This window comes from Cheilinus undulatus, linkage group 8 (genome assembly GCF_018320785.1).
Source record: "Cheilinus undulatus linkage group 8, ASM1832078v1, whole genome shotgun sequence".
In the NCBI taxonomy this organism is placed as follows: Eukaryota; Metazoa; Chordata; class Actinopteri; order Labriformes; family Labridae; genus Cheilinus; species Cheilinus undulatus.
The window spans coordinates 17,073,307-17,092,551 of record NC_054872.1 but is presented as its reverse complement, the minus strand read 5'-3'; the positions used below and the strand labels follow the sequence as shown (position 1 = coordinate 17,092,551).

The 19,245-nt window shown below is 40.6% G+C and overlaps 1 protein-coding gene across 2 annotated transcripts in view; it reads left to right on the top strand.

Moving 5' to 3' along the window:
• LOC121513436 (protein SOGA3-like) overlaps nt 1-13,826 on the top strand; it is a 32,226-nt gene extending 18,400 nt beyond the window's left edge. The window contains exons 3-8 of one of the 2 annotated variants that reach the window (XM_041793196.1): nt 5,495-5,797; nt 8,628-9,203; nt 9,481-9,560; nt 9,744-11,553; nt 12,406-12,441; nt 12,524-12,662. In XM_041793196.1, the coding sequence (XP_041649130.1) occupies nt 5,495-5,797; nt 8,628-9,203; nt 9,481-9,560; nt 9,744-11,553; nt 12,406-12,435 (2,799 nt within the window). In that variant the 3' untranslated portion in view covers nt 12,436-12,441; nt 12,524-12,662. Of the gene's footprint in view, nt 1-5,494; nt 5,798-8,627; nt 9,204-9,480; nt 9,561-9,743; nt 11,554-12,405; nt 12,442-12,523 lie in introns of both variants that reach the window. The other variant, XM_041793195.1, reaches the window with a different exon arrangement.
• Nucleotides 13,827-19,245: the final 5,419 nt, after the last annotated feature.

The window sequence follows — 19,245 nt, the reverse complement described above, 5'->3', positions numbered from 1 at the left end:
CTTTGCCATCTTGGATTTTTTTATCTGGCATGTATCTTTGGCACTACAGAGGGGACCAAATAACACATGTACTTTTTTTTTATTCCACTGGGTTGTCACAGTTATTACCAGAATGGAGTATCACAATCTAGAATCTTACTTTGCTCAGACAAAAGACTTGCAAGTTGAAACCAGCAACTGCTTGCACCAGGCCACTATGCAATGCTCTAAATATTTACCATTTCACACTGCTGGAACTGAAGAAGACAATACATCATTTTCATAGCAACTGTAGCAGCCCTTGGCATCAATGATCAAGCATAGAGTTAAGCTGGTACAAAAGTCTTTATTTCCTCTATCGAGCACCGTGAAACTATAAAAACACATTAGGCACAATTTAGCCTGTTGCACATTTTAATTCATACAATAAACATAAAAAAATACGATATTGAAAAGAAGAAAAAAAACACGCACACTTCCTTAAAAACACCAATTCACAATATAGATCCATTCACTCAAACAAAACTGACAATAATATTGCACAGCCCCATGATACAAACTATTGCAGCATCCCTTCACACAAAAGCAGTTAAACTTGGATTGGCATACCTCGCTTCACCTACCAAGGGTGCAATCTTTGACCGGCAGCAGGTACCATCCCGTACTCCGAACCGTCTCAACCCGACTTTACAAGCTGCATCGTAACAAACAAGCATTTACTTAATGGAATTGTATATCAAACAATTGTAAATTCATTCATAATATAGATAATTCTACATACCATGCTGCTCTGCTCTCGAGATGCGAAGCAAGCCTAATTACGCTGAGGCAAACCTGTTGTGTGAGTGCGCACCTACTTAATTTATGCGTCTTCCAGGGCATGTAGCTCAAACCGGAACATGAATAGCTCATAGCTTGCCCTGGTGGTCATTTACAGCAACAACTCTCACAGTCACTCAATTTAATGTGATTTATTCCTGAAGTTACTGTACAATAAAACTATCCCTACAATAAGGCCAGTATTGCACATTTACTGGGGAGCTCAACTCAACAAAATCCAGGAACATCAGTGCTGGCTTAAAAAGCATTAAATCACAACAAAACAAACAGATAGACACTCATCATAAAGTTTTACACTTTTGTATTATTAAAAAAAATATATAAGGCAGCAGCAAACAGAAATGGACACGTTCAGTATTGCACACGTTTTCTCCTGTTTTTTCCCTGCATCTTGATCATCATAATAATGCATATCATGCTGTCCTGATCATCACTAATTCATTTGTTATCAACACCAAGCGTGGCACCAAAATCTCATGGCGCATAAACACAAAAATGCTTTGCTAGCTCAGTCTTGTTATAATTAAGGTATCTGCTGAAAATAATTTTCCAAGGACAAATTTAGCTCCTACAGCCTTGAATTTCTCATGTATTATCTAAAGAAGCGCTGTGCATCCTGCTTACAAGCGCAGCTGGAACAACAAGTCTTTCTAAAATATGTTTATCTATTTCCCTTTTTCACATTTGTCTGCTTTTGGGCAATTATTACATCTATCTTTTTTTAAGTTTTCACATGGAAACTTCAGCCTGTTAGCACACCTGTGAAAACTTAGGAAAAAAAGATAGATGTAATCATTTACCAAATAAAGATAAATAGCCACTCAGATTTATTTCAATCAGGAGAGACCACTGACTGATTTAAAGATAACATTTTATTTCATGTGTGTGATGATGAATTATATTTAGTAACATAGATGTGATATTAAATTATTGTCAGAGTCTCTTTGGCACTTGAACTCCACAAGGACATAGCGTGGTCGAAGGGTGTCTGCCCTGAGCGGCGGAAAGATCTGTCCCCCCATGGAGTCCAGACACTGGTGGTGGTGGTGATGGCTGTAGAAGTCATCTTAGTCCATCTGAATGTGATGGACTTGGCAGTGATGGGGAGGTGGAGGGTTGCTCTGAACCATGCCATGGATGAACTGATGAAGAAGAAAGCCACATTTAAAAGGGGCAGCTGTGATATGACAGGCTCACAATGAGGGAGTGGTGCTATTAGATAGGTGTGACCAGGTGATGTGAACAGCTGATTACGATGTGGCAGAGAGCATGAATAAAGAAGTACATGAAATCGTGCAGGCATGAACTACTAAACCAGCGTGGAGAATATGGTCTTCCTGACTGAACTTACACTAAGCTTCATTTAGTGAACAGTGTTGGAGTTTAGACCTTAGATGGAACAAAACATGACTGAACACAGAGAAACATTTTAAGTGCCGAGTTACAGATGGGCATGTGTGCATACATTTTGTTTGCACTCACTCTTCCCAAGATAGTGTAGAGACTTCGGTCATTTCATAAGGAATAACCTGATTATCTTGGAAAATCCAGCTTTGTTACCCTATGAAAGGATTAAAAAAGTTTAAATCTTGGGGAAAAATGAAATATACTCAAAGATAAATTAAATGAAATGAAAAGTATGGACTTTTTGGCACAGTATTTTCCTGGGACACATTTGCGACCCACTTTTGGGTCCTGACTCACCGCTTGACAACCTCTGGTTTAGAGCACAGTGAAAGCATGTTTTTAATCTAACATTTCGGCTTAACAAACCAGATAAAAGCAGCAATTCAGAAGGCTGGACCCAGGCTTAAAAAAATAGACAGGCATGCACAGAGATCAATGGTAGGAGGTCAGCCGAGCAATGGATGAAATTTAATTTAATTTCAAAGTGAAATGTGAACAATTTAACCATTGCTGAGAGGCTCTGTTGTCATTTCCTCATGTGATCTCTAACATACCAGAGCAGAAGAGATGTCATTTTTAGCTCAGACACAGAGCAGGGGTTGTTGAAGCTGTAGAAGGTAATTGTGAGGGCAGTCTGAACAAAGGATAAAGGGGGGTTAATTTGAAAAAGAAATTCCTGGATTAGTATGAATAGTGTGTCTATGAGCCCTTTGATGATATCACATAAATGATACACTCAGAGAGGGCTCAGCTTGACTTGTCCATGTAGTTTTCTGTGATACACTTGTTCGTATTCCACTACTGGCTTTGTGCATTCATTATTGCTCTTAGTAGAAAGATTCTGAAAGCAGCAGTGCACTGTGAAGGCCAGACAGAAGATTGTAGAGGATTATCTGAGCAGCCAAGTGTATTACACAGACCTGAAGTCAGGAAGTGGAATAAGATGAAGGTATTTAAGGACCTGGGTCAAGTTAATTGGAATTTTGAGGTAATTTAAAGTAAAGCATGGACTGAAGCGACATTGAAGAGGAGTATGACCTTCTTTTAGTTAACCAGGAGTGTCTGCTTCTATTCACTGACTAGACTGCAACATAAGTGCCCTAAAAATTAAGTTTCATGCAGAAAGTTTTGTGTTTAATATAGATTTTCGTACCCTGCTGTTTTTGCTAGTTTGCATCCCTTTGGAAGATAATCATCAGTGCTTAACTGCATGTAGCTTCAAACTGCATTTTCTCAACCAATCATTAAAATGTCATACGCTTTCCATACCAGAGATTTTGAGATATGATTACAAGTGAGATAAATAAGCATCATAACTGTTATAACGCATCAATAGTCGCATGCTTACGCTATTTCTGAGATTTTAATTAGACACCTCTCTTGACAGTGAGCTATGACTGTGAATGTAACTACTGTAAGTTGTTTCCACATCCTTTTTGGGCACTCTTACCACCAAATACCGAGCAGGCATCTGAGGTCCCAGGAAGAGGTCTTAGGCCGGATATTTCCAGGCATATTTCTCTGCATGCCACTGATTTATGAAAGCCACTGGCAGCCAGGAGACATCTCACTCTGCCTGAGCAGCCAAGTCTCCCTCCTCCCTTTACCTCTTCTACCCACCTCCCCATGGAATGTGACATTGTACAAGGCTCTGCGTCCGCTATTTATAGTGGGTCACCGTGGTGACACAGTTACCTTTATACCCTGTGCCATATAGTGACAGACAGGGTGTTAAAGGGTGGCAGGATATCACTACCCAAGACTGATTTTGAGTTTTGTGTGCAAGCATGCAGGACTGTGTTATATGGTAGCTAAAATGATGCCAAGCTGTGTTCCTGTTTGCTTGTAAAGTTCCTGCGGAATTTCTGTCCAGAAATATTCAAATCAAAGAAAATGGATCTTCAGTCCTTTATTTTGACTCTTTTCATGCACTTTCCCTGCTTGTTTACATTCAGATGTTTAAATAGACTGTGGACAGCACCCGTCATCATTCCTCTGTAATTGTGGAGAACTCTGAGAAGAGCCACAGGCAGACAAAAAGAGTCAACTTGTTTTTTTCTAAACCATCATTTCATGACCCCAGGCCACAAGCAGAAATAGACCCATGAGTGAGGCTCGTAAGAAGGCTTTGGTCGCTGTCTGTGACTGAACACTGAAATAACACACTCAGGCATGCTCGTATGCATTCTCTCCCTCTTTCTAACACACACACACACACACACACCATCTCCCTGAGGCACAAGTATATATGACCATTCGCAGGCGTTGTCTTGGGCTCTTTCCAGCTCTAAAGCCTGAACTTTTTCTCTCTGTTTATGAGCAAATGAAGGGAAGAAATACACACATTTAACCCAGAATGTACAGACGGATGTACTTAAAACAAACTAAATCTGTGATACTATCAAAAAGGAAAGAATCTAAATCTGAGAATATTATATAGGATTTTCAAGACTAGCTTCTCCATCACCACTATCTTATCTCTGAGGTGCTATTTAAACCATAACACTGAACTCAGACTTGCTTAGCCAAGAGTGGGGCATAGTTTTGAATCATTTCTTTGTTATTCTCAGTAAAGGGATATCATGCTTTTGAGCTGAAGGTCTTGGCCCAAAGTCAGTGCAATTACAAGGGTATTTCCCAGGGGTTTCTCAAGAGAAAAGGGCACTGGATATTCCCATCAAAACTCCCCAGATGTCTAAATCAATTTAATGTTGAAGGCCAGTATTGGCAAGAATCAGGAGGTTGGTGTTATTTGTGTCCCCCTTGCTATACATCTGTTTCTGTAAAAACACTGGAGTATTGTTTGACTACAGCTGCATGCATCCTCTGCAGACACATTGTGTTAAGTGAATCTGCCATATCCTGATCTGTATCCTGTTAATGAGGTACCAAAGGAAAGACACTTGAACCCTGAACCCCTGTACCTAGTGTGTAAGTTCTTACAGGATATTTTCAGCTTTCAGCTTTCAGCTGTTTTCTCCCTCTTCCATCCTATGAACCCACTCACACTTGTCCCCAAGGCACATTTTTCTCCCACTTCTTCCACCTTCTCTTCCTGCCACTCCTTCATTCTCTCAATTCCACTTTTAACGATTTCTCCCACTCCCAATTTGCTTGTCTTGTCATCTCCAACTGCTGCTTATTCAATTTATCACTGCTGACATTTTTCTCCTCTGTCTCTCCCACTGCTTCCCGTTCCATCGCCCTGCTCCCCTCTTCTCTCCTCCTCTTTGCCCTCTCCGCTCCCTGTCTGTTTCTCTCTCTTCAGTTGGAGGCTAGAGAGTGTGCTGGTTCGGTCAGTGGAGGGTTCCAGTCAGCAGCAGGCCCTGGCTCTGGAGCATCCCGGAGCACTAGAGAACAGTCCGGTGAGACGTCGACGCTCCGCAGGGAGAGAGAAGAGCAGCGGAGGCTCCTGGCAGACACGCATTCAACAGCCATGGACTTGCGTTGCCGTCTGGAGCACAATGAGAGGGACTGGTCAAGAGAGAAAGCAGAGCTGCTGGAGAGGTTCGATGTGGAGAGGAGGGAGTGGGAGAGCCAGCTGAAGGACATGCAGAGGAAAATAGAGGAGGTAAGTGTTCTCTGTGTATGCATGAATGAAACTATCACAGCGTTTTTAAAGGTGCAGTTAGTTGGCTTTTGATTAAAACTGAATTTTGATAGACTTAAAAAATATAAAATGTTGTAACACCATTTGTGACATAAATCCAGATTTTTTAGTGTATGATATGTGGCGTCCTAAGCCCCAAGTAACATACAGTGTTTAATACTTCCTTCCTGCACATCCTGTTCACCATCACCTCTGTCAAAACAATTGTGACCAGTGCATCTGCAGAGAATGAGGAAAAGGAAGACAAGAAGCAGTGATGGAATCAGTGGAGACAAAGCAGCAAGCATGCGACATACAACAGAGACGCAGAATAGAGACATAGAAGAGAGATTAAAAATATATTCCCCGATTGTGGCTAAAACTGATTTGGCAAAAATATTTTTACATTTGACATGTTTCATTTAAATGTTTTGTGCAGAAGTTTACATGGCTGTGAAAGCAACTGAAATTAATGAGGCCTATCTATTATTTTGTTCTCCCTATTCTAACATCTGGTCAGGGACTGTAAATGGAAACTTGTGATTTGGCTAACTCTTGTATATTTACAGCAGTGTTGATTAATTTGCTCTGTCCCTGTGAAATGAAAATAAATAAATGAGCTAATATAATACATGAGACAAACAGCATAATGACAGACATTTCTAAACAGTTATTTCAATGCTGAAAACTGCTGCTATGGGGGAAGTGTCTGAAAAGATTTAAAACATGCTAATGAAACACACCACTGACTAATTCAACAAAGAGAGAAGAGGCCTTCTTGCCTTTTTTATCCACAAGGGGCACCAAAATTGATGAATTAAATGCTACCAAAAGGAACTTTTAGAAAATGCATATGTTCTAATATAACCAACTTTTTCTCAAATTGTTTATTCATTTTTCTATGAAAAACAAAGAAAGGTGAAAAATACACTTTAGGAATGTCAATTAGAGCAAACAGACCTGCCTGGTTCAGTTTGAATCCTATGACTTGTAATTAACAAAAAATATTTATGAGGAATATTACAAATACAGCTGAAGTAACTAGAGAATTACTTATTGGCTGAAAGATAGCCAACAATGTCTTCAATGGCAATTTCTTAAATGACTATAAATTGTGATGTTTTACTGATAAGTGATTTATTAATCTTCCTGCCTTACATGCTATTAAATGTCGCTTTATTATGGACAAAACAACAAAAAAAAAAAAGTTTGAACCTTTTATCTAGATGGGTTAAAATGTTGAAATTCTGTGAGAGTCTGTGGATAAAAAAGTGTAATTCAGAAAGAAATGGGCCTTAGGGAGAGGGACACAGGAGAATAAAGAATGAGTTATTTTAGCATTGGTTGTCTACTGTGACAAAGCCTAAGTTAGATCCTGGGACATGCCCAAAGGAGCAGATTAGTGTTTTTAATGAGGGAAACCATAGAAAAGTCGCTGGACAGAGTGTGAAGGCTTGGGAGCAATCTGCTAAGAAAAGAACATGTGGCTCTGGTTTGTGCCCCTGAGACCAGAAAATGAGAAGAAAACAGAGGAAGACTGCAGGCTGAAAGGCTGCAGTTCCATCTAGACATTGCATGTTGGGAGGAGAGCCCAGTCGACATGAAATAATTCCTATTTTAGGATCGCGTGTTCAGAGGCTATCCAATTTTATATGAAAAAATTCTTAGAGTGGTTTATTTTTTTGTTCTCTGCACTCCTAAGTTTGGTCAAAATATGGGATGACATGTCCTCTTGCCATGCGACATATGATTATGCAGGAGTGTAGATGAAGTGTGTTAATGTTATTATAATCTTATAATGTACTGTATATGATCTCATAATCTGAAGCCAGCGAGGGTTGAGTCATTTCTATAAGTGTAGGAGTTAGTCATATAATGATTGTCTCTCAACATACAATACTCTGACTTGGATGGACTTTTTTTGCTTAAACAATAAAACCCCAATTTTAAAAAAAGTTTTGTATAATGTATGACTCTCATAAACCCATATTTTATTCACAAGAGAACATTAACAACATATCAGATGTTGAAACTTAGACATTTTACCATTCTATGAAAAATATTAGATCATCTTTAATTTGATTGCAGCAGCACATCTCAAAAAAGTAGGGACAGAGCAACAAATTGTGAGACTATATCCCAGCTTCTACAGTACATAATATCATCAAAAGATTCAGAGAATCTGAATCAGTCTGTGTTTGAGGGTCAGTATTGGAGCAGCTGGTCTCCTCACTTCTCTGACATTTAAAGGTTGTCTTTATAAGAAGAGGAGATGCTACACAATAGTAAACATGGCCCTGTGCCTACTTTTATGAGATGTGTTGCTACTACCAAAATCAGGATGAGCCAATATTTGTTATGAAATGATAAAATGTCTCATTTTTATACAATTTTTCATGTTCTATTGTGTATAAGAGATGGTTTTTTTGAGATTTGCAACTCATCGCATTCTGTCTTTATTTTCATTTTACACAGTTTCCAATCTTTTTGGAATTGAGGTTGTTCATAAAAGGTTTCAATATTTCTCACATCTTAACTTTTGTTTGTGGAAGACAGTGAGTGCACAGGAAAAGTATGCAAAAAAGCAGGCAGACATACATGTAAGGCATGTAATCATGTAATTCAGACGATATATCTGAGAGCGTTAAGTTTATGGAAGTTCATCGCCTATGATAACATGCTTATTTACTAAACTATCTGCCCTGTTTAATTGTTATGGCATTGTTGTTTCTGCAAATCTAACCTTTAGGTTGTAAAGAATTCATTTGATGACATCAGAAAGAAATTAAATGATTGTTGTTTCTGGTCTTAGCTATACTGTGAAGTGAGAGCAAAGAGAGAAGGGACCGGACTGATCAGCGGGAGGCAGGACAGCCATGATGCGGCTCATCGACTCAGCATACGATCAACCAGCACGGGCTCCAGTCTGCTCAGTGAAAACTCCCATTCAGAGCCACTCAGCAGCAGCAGTCAGTCAGAAATAATCAGACATTCACCTTCACCTACTTTGGGTCGCAGCAGAAACCTGAGCAGCAGTGGATGTACTGGCACAGAGAGCAACATCCCTACCTGCTTCCAGGCTGATTGCCCCAGTGAGTTCAACATTGGTGGTCAGTTCGCTCAGAGTGACAATTCACATCCTGAAGTACCTGATGAGGTGAGATCCAGGGGCACTTGGCAGCAAGAATCAGTCACTGGTGGAAGAGAAGCTGTGGATACAACAGAGCTGGAGGAAATTTTCTATCAATCTCCTGGATGTGGAGTCTCAAAGAAAAACATCTCCAAAGAAGCTGAAGATAAAGTACACGTGAGTCTTCAAGACAGTCCTCTGTGGGCAGAGATGAGTTATGGCAGTGAAAAGAAGAAGAACACCACGGCTCTCAATGCTGTGAGTACTGCATGTCATTTTTCTATTTGCTTTAACTCAATATTTGTATATAGCTTAGACATATTGATAGGATTGTTAGTTTTTTCTTTCTTTTTCTTTGACACATTTTTGACTGTCAGTGTGCCTGTAATGTCTTGCAAAACCATGTTTGTCATTCTTCTGTTTCTTAAACAGATAATCCTCTTTATCTGCAGCAGTTTTATTTTTACAGAACTGCAGCAATACACAGACTCCAGCACATCTCACTTATCTCTGTGTCCTTGTCTCTCTGTCTCAGGCTCTGAAGGAGATTGCCCGTGTGAGCGAGGAGCTTTGTAGCTATCAGGATGAGATCAGAAAGAAAAGTGGGGATAAAAGGTACATAAATCCCCTTTGCTATATTCATTTCTTGCCATCAACATAAAACTATCGTAAACACCTGTTATGTTTTAAGGCACTTAATGTGCAAGTTACTCAAGGCCATGTTTTTAGATACTTCAGGTGAGTAATGAATGATTAAAGTGACTGGGGTTATGAAATTTTACTTTTTAATTCTTTCAGGAATTCATCTGATTCCCTGTCTCTACCTGAGAGAGAGGAGCTGGGGGTGGACGACGCTCCCTGTGACCTCAGCCAGATTTATGACGATCTTCGAGCACTGGAGAGGGAAAACTGGATCACTTTGACACCAGATAACACCTGGCTGGTAAACAGAGGGCTGAGCAAATCCTGGAGAGAGGCCATCCCTGATCCAGACAGCTACAAGGAAACACAGACAAGCCTCGGAGAACTCTCTGATATCGACAGTGCAGCTCCGCCCATCCCTCCCCGTGTATCCTCAAGGAATTTGAGTACTCCCATCCACCCTGACACAGAACTACACATCCCAGACTCCCCTGTCACAACAGTGAGAAGATGTCACAGCCCCTGTGGTCTGATGGACAGAAAGTGTAGCAGCCCATCTATTGTGAGGAAGTTTGAGGCCATGCTGCAGGAAAATGAAGGAAAAGTTCTGATGGATGGTGTGGTGACTACCTGTGCTGTACCTGCTAACTCTAAATGTAACACAGGCTGCTGCCACAACCGCTGGTCCTGTGATGCAAGCAAGTTTACTGGCAGTAAATTGTCTGCGTATGGGACAGTGCAGAAAAGCTTCTCTGAAGTCAGCATATTGACTGCAGGAAAACATTCGGATTACAGTCCTGGTGTCGGGGGCTTAAAAGAGCTACAAAAGGAGGTGCAAACCCCTCTGATTGTTAAAGATGTACCTGTAGATCTGCTCTTATCCACTCTTGAAAGCCCCACTGCCAGCCTTAACCATCATGGCTCCAAAAGAAACATAATGCTGGAACAAAAAACTGCTGAATTTAATAGAACTTTGTTTCAGGCAGAGATGGGTCGTACCGCAGAGGAACCGGATTGCTTTACAGTAACAGATGTCTGCTCTGTGGGATACACACCGGTCTTTTCAGCAACTAGTGCATCACATGATGTTTTACCTCCCAGGGATACAACAGTTCAGCAGCAGTGTAATGATGTAACCACAAACGTCACTGGTGTATTTCCTGAAGCTACATTGTCTCTCTCTGATTCAGACTCCAAGATCCACAACCCAGAAGTTCAACTCAGGCAAAGGAGGTGTAGTCTTGGGGGTCTAGAGGTTAAAATGAAGCAAGACATCCCCTCTGACTCCTCATCTCAACAGCTACACATAGGGCACAGGGAGGCAGTCACAATAACCCCCGAGAGTCCTCCTCCTCACTCTGAAGTCAAGCACAAAGTCCGAACAGCAAGCAGTCCATCCAGGAGAACGCAACATAAAGCAGCCACAGAGGCTCTTTTTTCAGAGCCGGTCTTGCCTGTGAACACCCAGCCAGGCCAGGATGTGGACACTCCTGGTGGAGCGAAGCCTCAGCCAGCCCGAGTTGCTGTCTCGCTCCAGCAGCCGTCTGCTGAGAACAAACAAAGACAGATGACAGAGCCAAAGAATGTGTCCACACCTGCCCACCAGTCTGACTCCTCCAGACCCGGGCCTCGAATGATGAATGACCATCCCTGGAAGCCCCTCACTCTGGCTGCGTACCCACGGCCTGAGGGATCCAGGTCTAACTATGGAGCGGTGGAACGGATTCTGAAGAATTATGAGAGTGCTGCCCGGGAAAAACAGAGCCAGAGCCAGCAGGACGGCAAGTGTCCAAGTCCTAACATCAGTACTAGGAAGGAAGAGAAAGTCACAGAAGTGGACATGCTGGACATGGACCCTCTGCCCCTACCACCAACACTGAGACATAAACATACTTCCCACAGCACACATACACAGCTCAGCAGCCACACTTCCAAGAGTGTGCAAGCGATACATCTATCAGTGCAGGTGGGTAGACTCTGACGCATTCACATTTTCGTACATCAGCACCTGTTTTGCCGCAGCTGTTTACATTTAGATGAAATCTTTGGAATAGAAAATGCTTTCCACATTATGTGGAGAGCTTTATTTTTAAAGGGTAATCACACCAGTGGCTCTGCATGAACTAGCAGATTTATTTCCTGTTAATTCCATTTTGAAACACTAAGCGTCTGCCCTTGACTGAGGACACCTCCAGTGGGATTGTTGTTTATTTCTGGTATGTGCTAAGAGACAAAAGCGGGCCAGAGCCTCCATTATAATCTGGGCATCTGGGCCATTGCATTGCTTAAAGGCTCCGTTCAAAGGGAAGTGGTGGCATTGCATATAAAGTTTAAACTTGGCAGGAGGTCTATCACCCTCATCAGGCTGTCTTTCATCTTACGGTCTTCCATCAGGCCTTGTAGTGAAAGTGTTTCTTGCTTTTTTGTATTGTAATTACAGATGTAGGAGAAGCAGCCAGCTGACTTAGTGCCCTTGGCAGATCATGAAAATGAGCACTCTGGAGTGATTACACTGCTTTAAAGTCATGCAAATGTTAAAGAAATTGTGGAAGCAATTATCAAACCAATTTTATTTGACCTCATGAAAAGAGTGCGATTAGAGCACCACTTTAGTTTCTGCTCAACTGAAGAGCACTGTCTGAAATTAAACACTGCAGATTGTGAAGTTCTTGGCTGGCAGAAGGTTAGAAAAACTGCAGCATGTGTGAAGTATTTCAGTCCAGATGCTTTTCCTTTAATCAAATGGAATGGGATCTACTTTTGTGACCTTTCCACATGAGCATCCTGAATTTATTAGCATTCCTGTTGTTTCCCCTAGGGTCAAGAAGACTACAGATGGAACACGTAACAGAATGTAAAGTATCTGAGTGTGTGATATAGATTGTTGATAGAACGGTGGGATTATCCTAAACGTTAATTCATTTGTTTCTCCACAGGAAGATGATGCCTCCTCTTCCTCTGTCCAGAAGAACTTCTCAAGACCGGCACGTCCAGCCAACAGACGCCTCCCTTCACGATGGGCCAGCCGCTCCCCGACCTCCTCCTCCACCTCTCCCTCTCCCTCCTCCACTCCAGTTGTGCATCCATCCTTCCCCCTCCACAAACACACCTCCTCATTTACCTACTCACATGCCTTTCACATAGAGACTGTCATCATCTGACCTTAAGACTGAACTGACAAGAAGCCACTTCTTATGGTTACTGATGTACATATCAAACTCAGACTGCTCCTTCACTCCTCTTTCAGACTCAGAAGTGCTTTAGATTGCATCTGCAGAATGTACGTGGCATCTGGACGAGCCAAACTGGCTGAAGAAGGCAAGAAAAGGATCTGAAGCAGCCTCATCTGTGCTCTGATTACCCTGCCAGGCTCCATACAGCCTCTTTCTCCAAAAAACCATCACATCCAATGCTTCATTTATTCATGCAAACCATTTGAATGGAAATCCTATGCTCAGGTCTGGATTCTAGCCTCGACTAGTGTAGCCTTGCAGATCTATCAACAACTTATTCTCCACCACAGTACTCCCTCTGATCTCTGTAATAGCTCTCATCCAAACAGTCTAAGAACTTCCAGCCAAATCCAAAATGATGTATTTAATATGTACTGTATTTTGTATTCTGTGTACATTTTTCACTAAACATGATGTTACATCCACCAATATGCAGCAGCTTTGAGATAGCATTGATCTCAACAGTGTTGGTATTCTGCCTTCTTGAATATTACCTTCAGTACATGCCTGGACTGTACCTTACCTGTGACTGACACATTATGCTTACATCTTCCATAATTACATTATTGCAAAAATGTGAATGTGAGTTCCTTTTTTTATAACTTTGTACCAAAGGCTGGTTTCTTTAAATGCATTCTCCTCATTTGAAGATTAAATGCATTTTCTGTAATGGCATTATTATTGCTGTTCACCCTTTGCTGATGTTTTCAAAATATGTTAAACATCATTCATGAGACTTTGATTTTAGCATTAAATGACTAATGTTGCTTATATGACAGAAATGAAAAAAAAGCCTTTTCTACCTTTACTAATTCTGAATAGTCACATATCAGGACATTACTCAGCTGAGTATTTCAGTTTTTGGGTCAAAGTGTTGAATCATATCATGATGAAGGTGATGCCTTTGCTGTTCTTTTTGTGTAATAAACTTAAGGACTCGACTATTTTTTCTCCTTTTTCACCACTTAGCAAAGCTCTCATATGCATGGCTTATCCTGCTGTGTGGATTTAACCAACCCCATATTTTAATGTTTTTTTCTGCTGTTTAGATCAAGAAATATGACAAAAGTTGTCAAATGATTTAACCGTTAATCATTATTCATCTCATAATTTCTGTTGTTTATTGAAATTAACCTCTCATTTTTGTTGTGTTTTGAAATTCTAATATATTGCATTTAACGTTTTTTTAAAATTTGGATTTTGGATTGGGAATCCACAGTCTGGAGTCACCTCGCCTGGAACAGGGAAATCAGGGCGCCCCCCTGGGCCAGACCTGGGGGGTCAGCATGATGGTGAGCATCTGGTGGCTGGCCTTCACTCCATAGGTCCCAGTCGGGCTCAGCCTGAAAAGGCAACATGGAGCCTCCACCTTGTGGGCTCACCATTTCATGAAAGAATGAGATTGCAGGCTCAAGCAGTCACAATGAGGTTGGGCCCATCCTTAGAGATAGGGTGGGGAGTTCGGACATCTGGAGGGATCTCGAACTAGAGCCGTTTCTACTTCACATCGAAAGGAGTCAGTAAGGGGGTTCAGGCATCTGATCAGGATGCCTCCTGGTCATCTACCTGTGTAGGTCTTCCGGGCACATCCAACTGGGAGTAGAAATCGGGGAAGAACCAGAACTCTATGGAGGAATTATATATCCCGTCTCTTCTGGGACCACCTCTGAATCCCTCAGGAGGAACTGGAAAACATTGCTGGGGAGAAGAATATCTTGGTTGACCTGCTGTTACTGTGACCTGACTGAATAAGCGATGAGTGGATGGATTTTTGATGTTTTCAGCAAAGGGTAATTGACTTCCTGTTTGACCTGCTTCTATTCTAATTGAAAAGAAGGAACTTCAGGTGGATTGAAGACTATGACATTAATTGACTAATATAATAAGGGACTTGTTATGGTTTGAAAAGAGAATAAAGGGGTAAGGTAAATGTTGATAACACAGGGTGCAGAAGATAACTTTCGTTCACTGAGCTATCTGTGAGTTTTTTTATGTGAAACCAAAAGGCTGTCAAACGATTCAATTTTTTAACCGTTATTAATCTCAGAATTTCTGTAATTACACATGATTTTTTATGGCATTTTAAAATTCCGTGATTTTGCATTTAAACTATTTTTGTCTTGATTTTTTTAAACTAAGGGTAGTTGACTTACTGATTGAATATAGACCTGCTTTTATAGGAAGATCAAACATTGTCACATGAACTTAGCAACAGAAAAAAGAACTTGTTATAGACTGAAGAGGAAAGAAGTGGACAATATTAAGGTAAATTTTTGTGAACATGTTGAGCAGATGACTTCTGACTCGTCCACTGAGCTGTTTTCTTTTTGAAAGTGAAATTAGATATTAAGAAGCAGTGGTGTACTTATTTTACACCACTGGCTGATGTGAAGTGGCCAAACCAAAGTGTGTTTAAAGGGACATTCAAGCATGTGATTAATCAACTCATACAAAAATAATGCACTAATTATTGATCTAATTAAATTTTGATTAATGCAATTAATGTTGACTGCCCTACAAATGAGACATTAAGGCACAGTAGTGAACTTATTCTACATCACTGTGGCTGCAGGGAGACATTACAGTGGCTTAACCAAAGTGTCCTAAAGGGACAATAAAGCATTGTGATTAAAAGAACTAATTATGGACCTTAATTATTAGTGATTGATTTAAGCTGAGAGCCCTGTTAAAACATTGCTAAAATATTATGTAGTGAATGTTTCCCTGTAGAAAAATGGTTTTGGTCTTATTTATCATGTTTTTCTGTGCTTTTCTTCACTTTTCAGACTAAGCACTATATTGAACTTGCCTCTGTGCAGGCTTCTGCAATCCTGAGCTGGCAGCAGGAGCAATAATTTAATAAGTTCAGAAAATTGATCCAACATTGCACAGAAATATTTTTGTGACCGCTATAGATAAAGCACTAGAACCAAATTACTGTCTTGCTCCTTCAATCTTGGTGACTGATATCTCTGGTGACACTGTGATCTCTTCTTCTGAGTGATGACTGCAGAGCTACATGGCAGGAGATGGGGGGGTGTCCATTACTCTAATGGTGTGGGTGTGTGCGCCCCCCCATCCCCCCACCCCAATATATGTGTGCTTCTGTGCTCCTTTATAAACCTGAGTGCATTCATGTTTTTAAAGATATGCCTTTTTTTTTGTATTTTATATAAAAAGCACCATCTTCCTGATGCTGACATAATGATTGTCTTTCTTTCTTTCTTTCTTTCTTTCTTTTTTTTTATTTTACACCCCAGTTGGGTAGATGATCAGTTTGCACCCTTTGACATACGTATACACACTTTGCCCATTCAGTTAGATAAACATACACACCCGTGGCCCTGAACCCCTCACCCTGAAACCTGGCACCTTGGGCTGACTAAAATAGCAGGTGCCACAGTGTTATGGTGCCAGAAATCCTACCCCAGCCCTGATATGAATATAAATATTGTCATCCTTCCCTGACGTTCAGCCCAGCTCTGCTCTAGCAGTCTCAGTCTGTTTTTCTGAGTACTGGCCTGTGCTCAAGTCTGGAGGTTTCCAGATGCTCAAGCCATTATATAACGAGTACTAGATGTTTTGATTTCATGCTGCTAAACACATCCACACTGAAAAGAATCAATGGAGTGATCTGTTTTTATTAAGGCAGCAGCTTCTTCTCACACTGATCACTTAATTAGGTACAGATGAGGATTGAATTATTAGCCACCCTCTCAAATTTTCTTTTTTGAAGTATTTCCCAATTGCTGTTAAACAGAGCAAGGAGTTTTTAATACTGCTTGTCCAAACATCCGAGTTTTATTCTAGATGCTTAATATTTTACTTTGCATACACAAACAAAATATAGAAAAGAAAACAAAATTCAAACAGAATTTATCCCCCTTCAGATTGACCTTTTTGTTGAGCCATAACACAAACCACTGTTGTGCAGTTTAAATTCTAATGTTCAAAGCTTGTAAAATCAAGCCAAAAGTGGGGGTTATCTTCTAATTCACATACAGTATAAAAACTTCAGTAAGGGTCTGAGCTGTCACTGGTCAAAGCATCACAGCAAAAGCAAAAGCAATCAGTTCAGACCCAAGAAGGAGAATTGTTGATGCTCACAAAGCAGGATAAGGATATACAAAGTTATCACAGCGTTTCCAAGAGTCAAGAACTGGAGGGAGAAGTATCATTAAGAAATTCAAAGAGAGCCATACAGTCCAGAACAAGCCTGGCAGTGGTAAGAAGAGAAAGATTTCAAAGACTGAGGAAAGAAAGCTAGTGAGAGATGTGTCTGAAGACCCCAGAACAACTGCCAAGACACTAGAGAAGGACTTAGCCAAGTCAGGAATCGTAGTCTCAAACTAGAGAGCAGACCAAGAACAACACCTCTGCAGAGAGTCACTTTTAAGCTAGACATGAGTACGCTCTAGTCTGGTCAGATGAGAGCAAACTAGAGCTCCTTTGCCCAGTGTTAATTTTGTCAACTAAAAGTATGACTAAAATATTTGTCAACAGCCTTTTTTTATATGAGAAAGACTAGACTAAGATTAGCCAGAAATAAATTAGATCTTTAATGACTAAAACTGAATAAAAGTAAATTTAGTTTTCGTCAAGATAATTAAAACTAGATAGAAATGAAACTTAGTTTTTGTTTTGACATTCAAAATCCACGATATTTCTCTGCTGTGGGTAAATCTGCCAAATACAATGCATCTGTAGCTTTTCTGCCTCTCAGCTGTAGAAAGGGTTCATAGAACACACTACCATGATTCAGTACCAGATTCAGGTAAGAGGAAAAATGCTTGGCCTAAAAGTTAAGACTAAAAAGTAAGAATTTTTTATGGACTAAAACTAGACTAAAATGTTTTTGACTTTTTGTTAAATAAAACTAGACTAAAACTAAATTATAAAAGGTAGAAAGGACTAAAATGAGACTAAAACTAAAAGACATGAAAAGACTAAGACTAAGACTAAAATCAAAAACAGCTGTCAAAATTAACACTGCTTTGGCCATAGAGATGTTGCTTATGTTTGGAGAAAGAAGGGAAAGGTGTGTAACCCAAAGATCATCGTCCCCACAGTGCCTGGTCTGATAAGTGTCAGTTTCTATATTAGTAATGTTTCTGGCCATGTCTTTATCTTTCTGACCACAGTGTCTTCTGATGGCTACTTCCAGCAGGGTCATGTACCTAATCAAAATATAACTTTTGGGATCTCATCCAGCCTTTGGGATGTAGTGAGGCAAGACATTCACATCATTCATATACAGTTGATAAATCTGCAGTGGCTGTGTGATGAAATATGGACCAACATTTCTGAGGAATGTTTCCAGCAGCCCATGTTAAATCTATATCATGAAGAGTCATGGCAATTTTGAGGCCAAAAAGGGGTCTGTATGTACAAGCAAGGTGTGCTAATAAAGTAGCCTGTGAGTGACTATTATGAGGTGGCACAAAACTGTATTAAGACATCCTCATCTTGAACCATTCTGATTTTTATAATGGCTGCAATATGGTGATCATTTTAGATATATTTTCTTCAAAACCAGGACAAGATACAACCTTGAAGGGCAACAATCTTTACAAAGAAAATAAAACTGGTGATCATTTATTTCACACATTTCTAAAATCCCATGTATTCACAGAAGTAGTGAGTCTCAGATCAGGAAAGGAAGCCACCCTGGTGGAGTCTAGACACTGGTGCTGGTTGCAGGGGGAGGATGCAGAAAAGTGATGAGGAGCTGGCATAGAAGTGACTGATGAAGGAGTCTCACAACAGTCCATGCTGAAACAACACAGCAGCTGAGAGGAGAACAGAATTCAAGTTTGACAGCAGCAGGAAGATTATTTAAGGCCATGGCAAAATCTGGATTGTGGTCAAACATTCACAATAAGCTGATAAGAGAAGCGGGAAGAGATGGAGAGAGAGAAAGCAAAGCAGAGAGAATATGTATAAATAATGATGCAATGGCTGCATAGAAGAATAAAAAACTTCCTGTTCTGAATTTGGCTTTGCTTCATTTTTGTCAGTTTACTGTGCAATTTTGCTAGCAACAGGAGCAAAATTGCATCCCCTCCATTAACCACATTTTTTTTAGAAAAGCTGAGTTCATTTTCATTAGCTACACCCAGAGTGGAGGTTGTTATAGTTGTAAAAGGGGAATCTGGTGATTTTTAATTTCATTAGTTTAAAATAATGTTAAGAGGCAGGGGGTTGACACAGCTGAGCCACTGCTGTTATTGTGTTGGCCTTCAAGCTCTCCGCCCTGCAGCTCACTGACCTCCACACACTCCTCACAGGAAACCTCCAGGCCCCTGAGAGCCCCGGGCACCTGCCAACCTGCCATTCCTCCTGCCCTGAAATAGACCCTCAGTGGCACTGATCTGATCTCTGTGAGTGTGTGTGTTTTCTTATCTTTAGTGAGTTGGTTTAGAGCC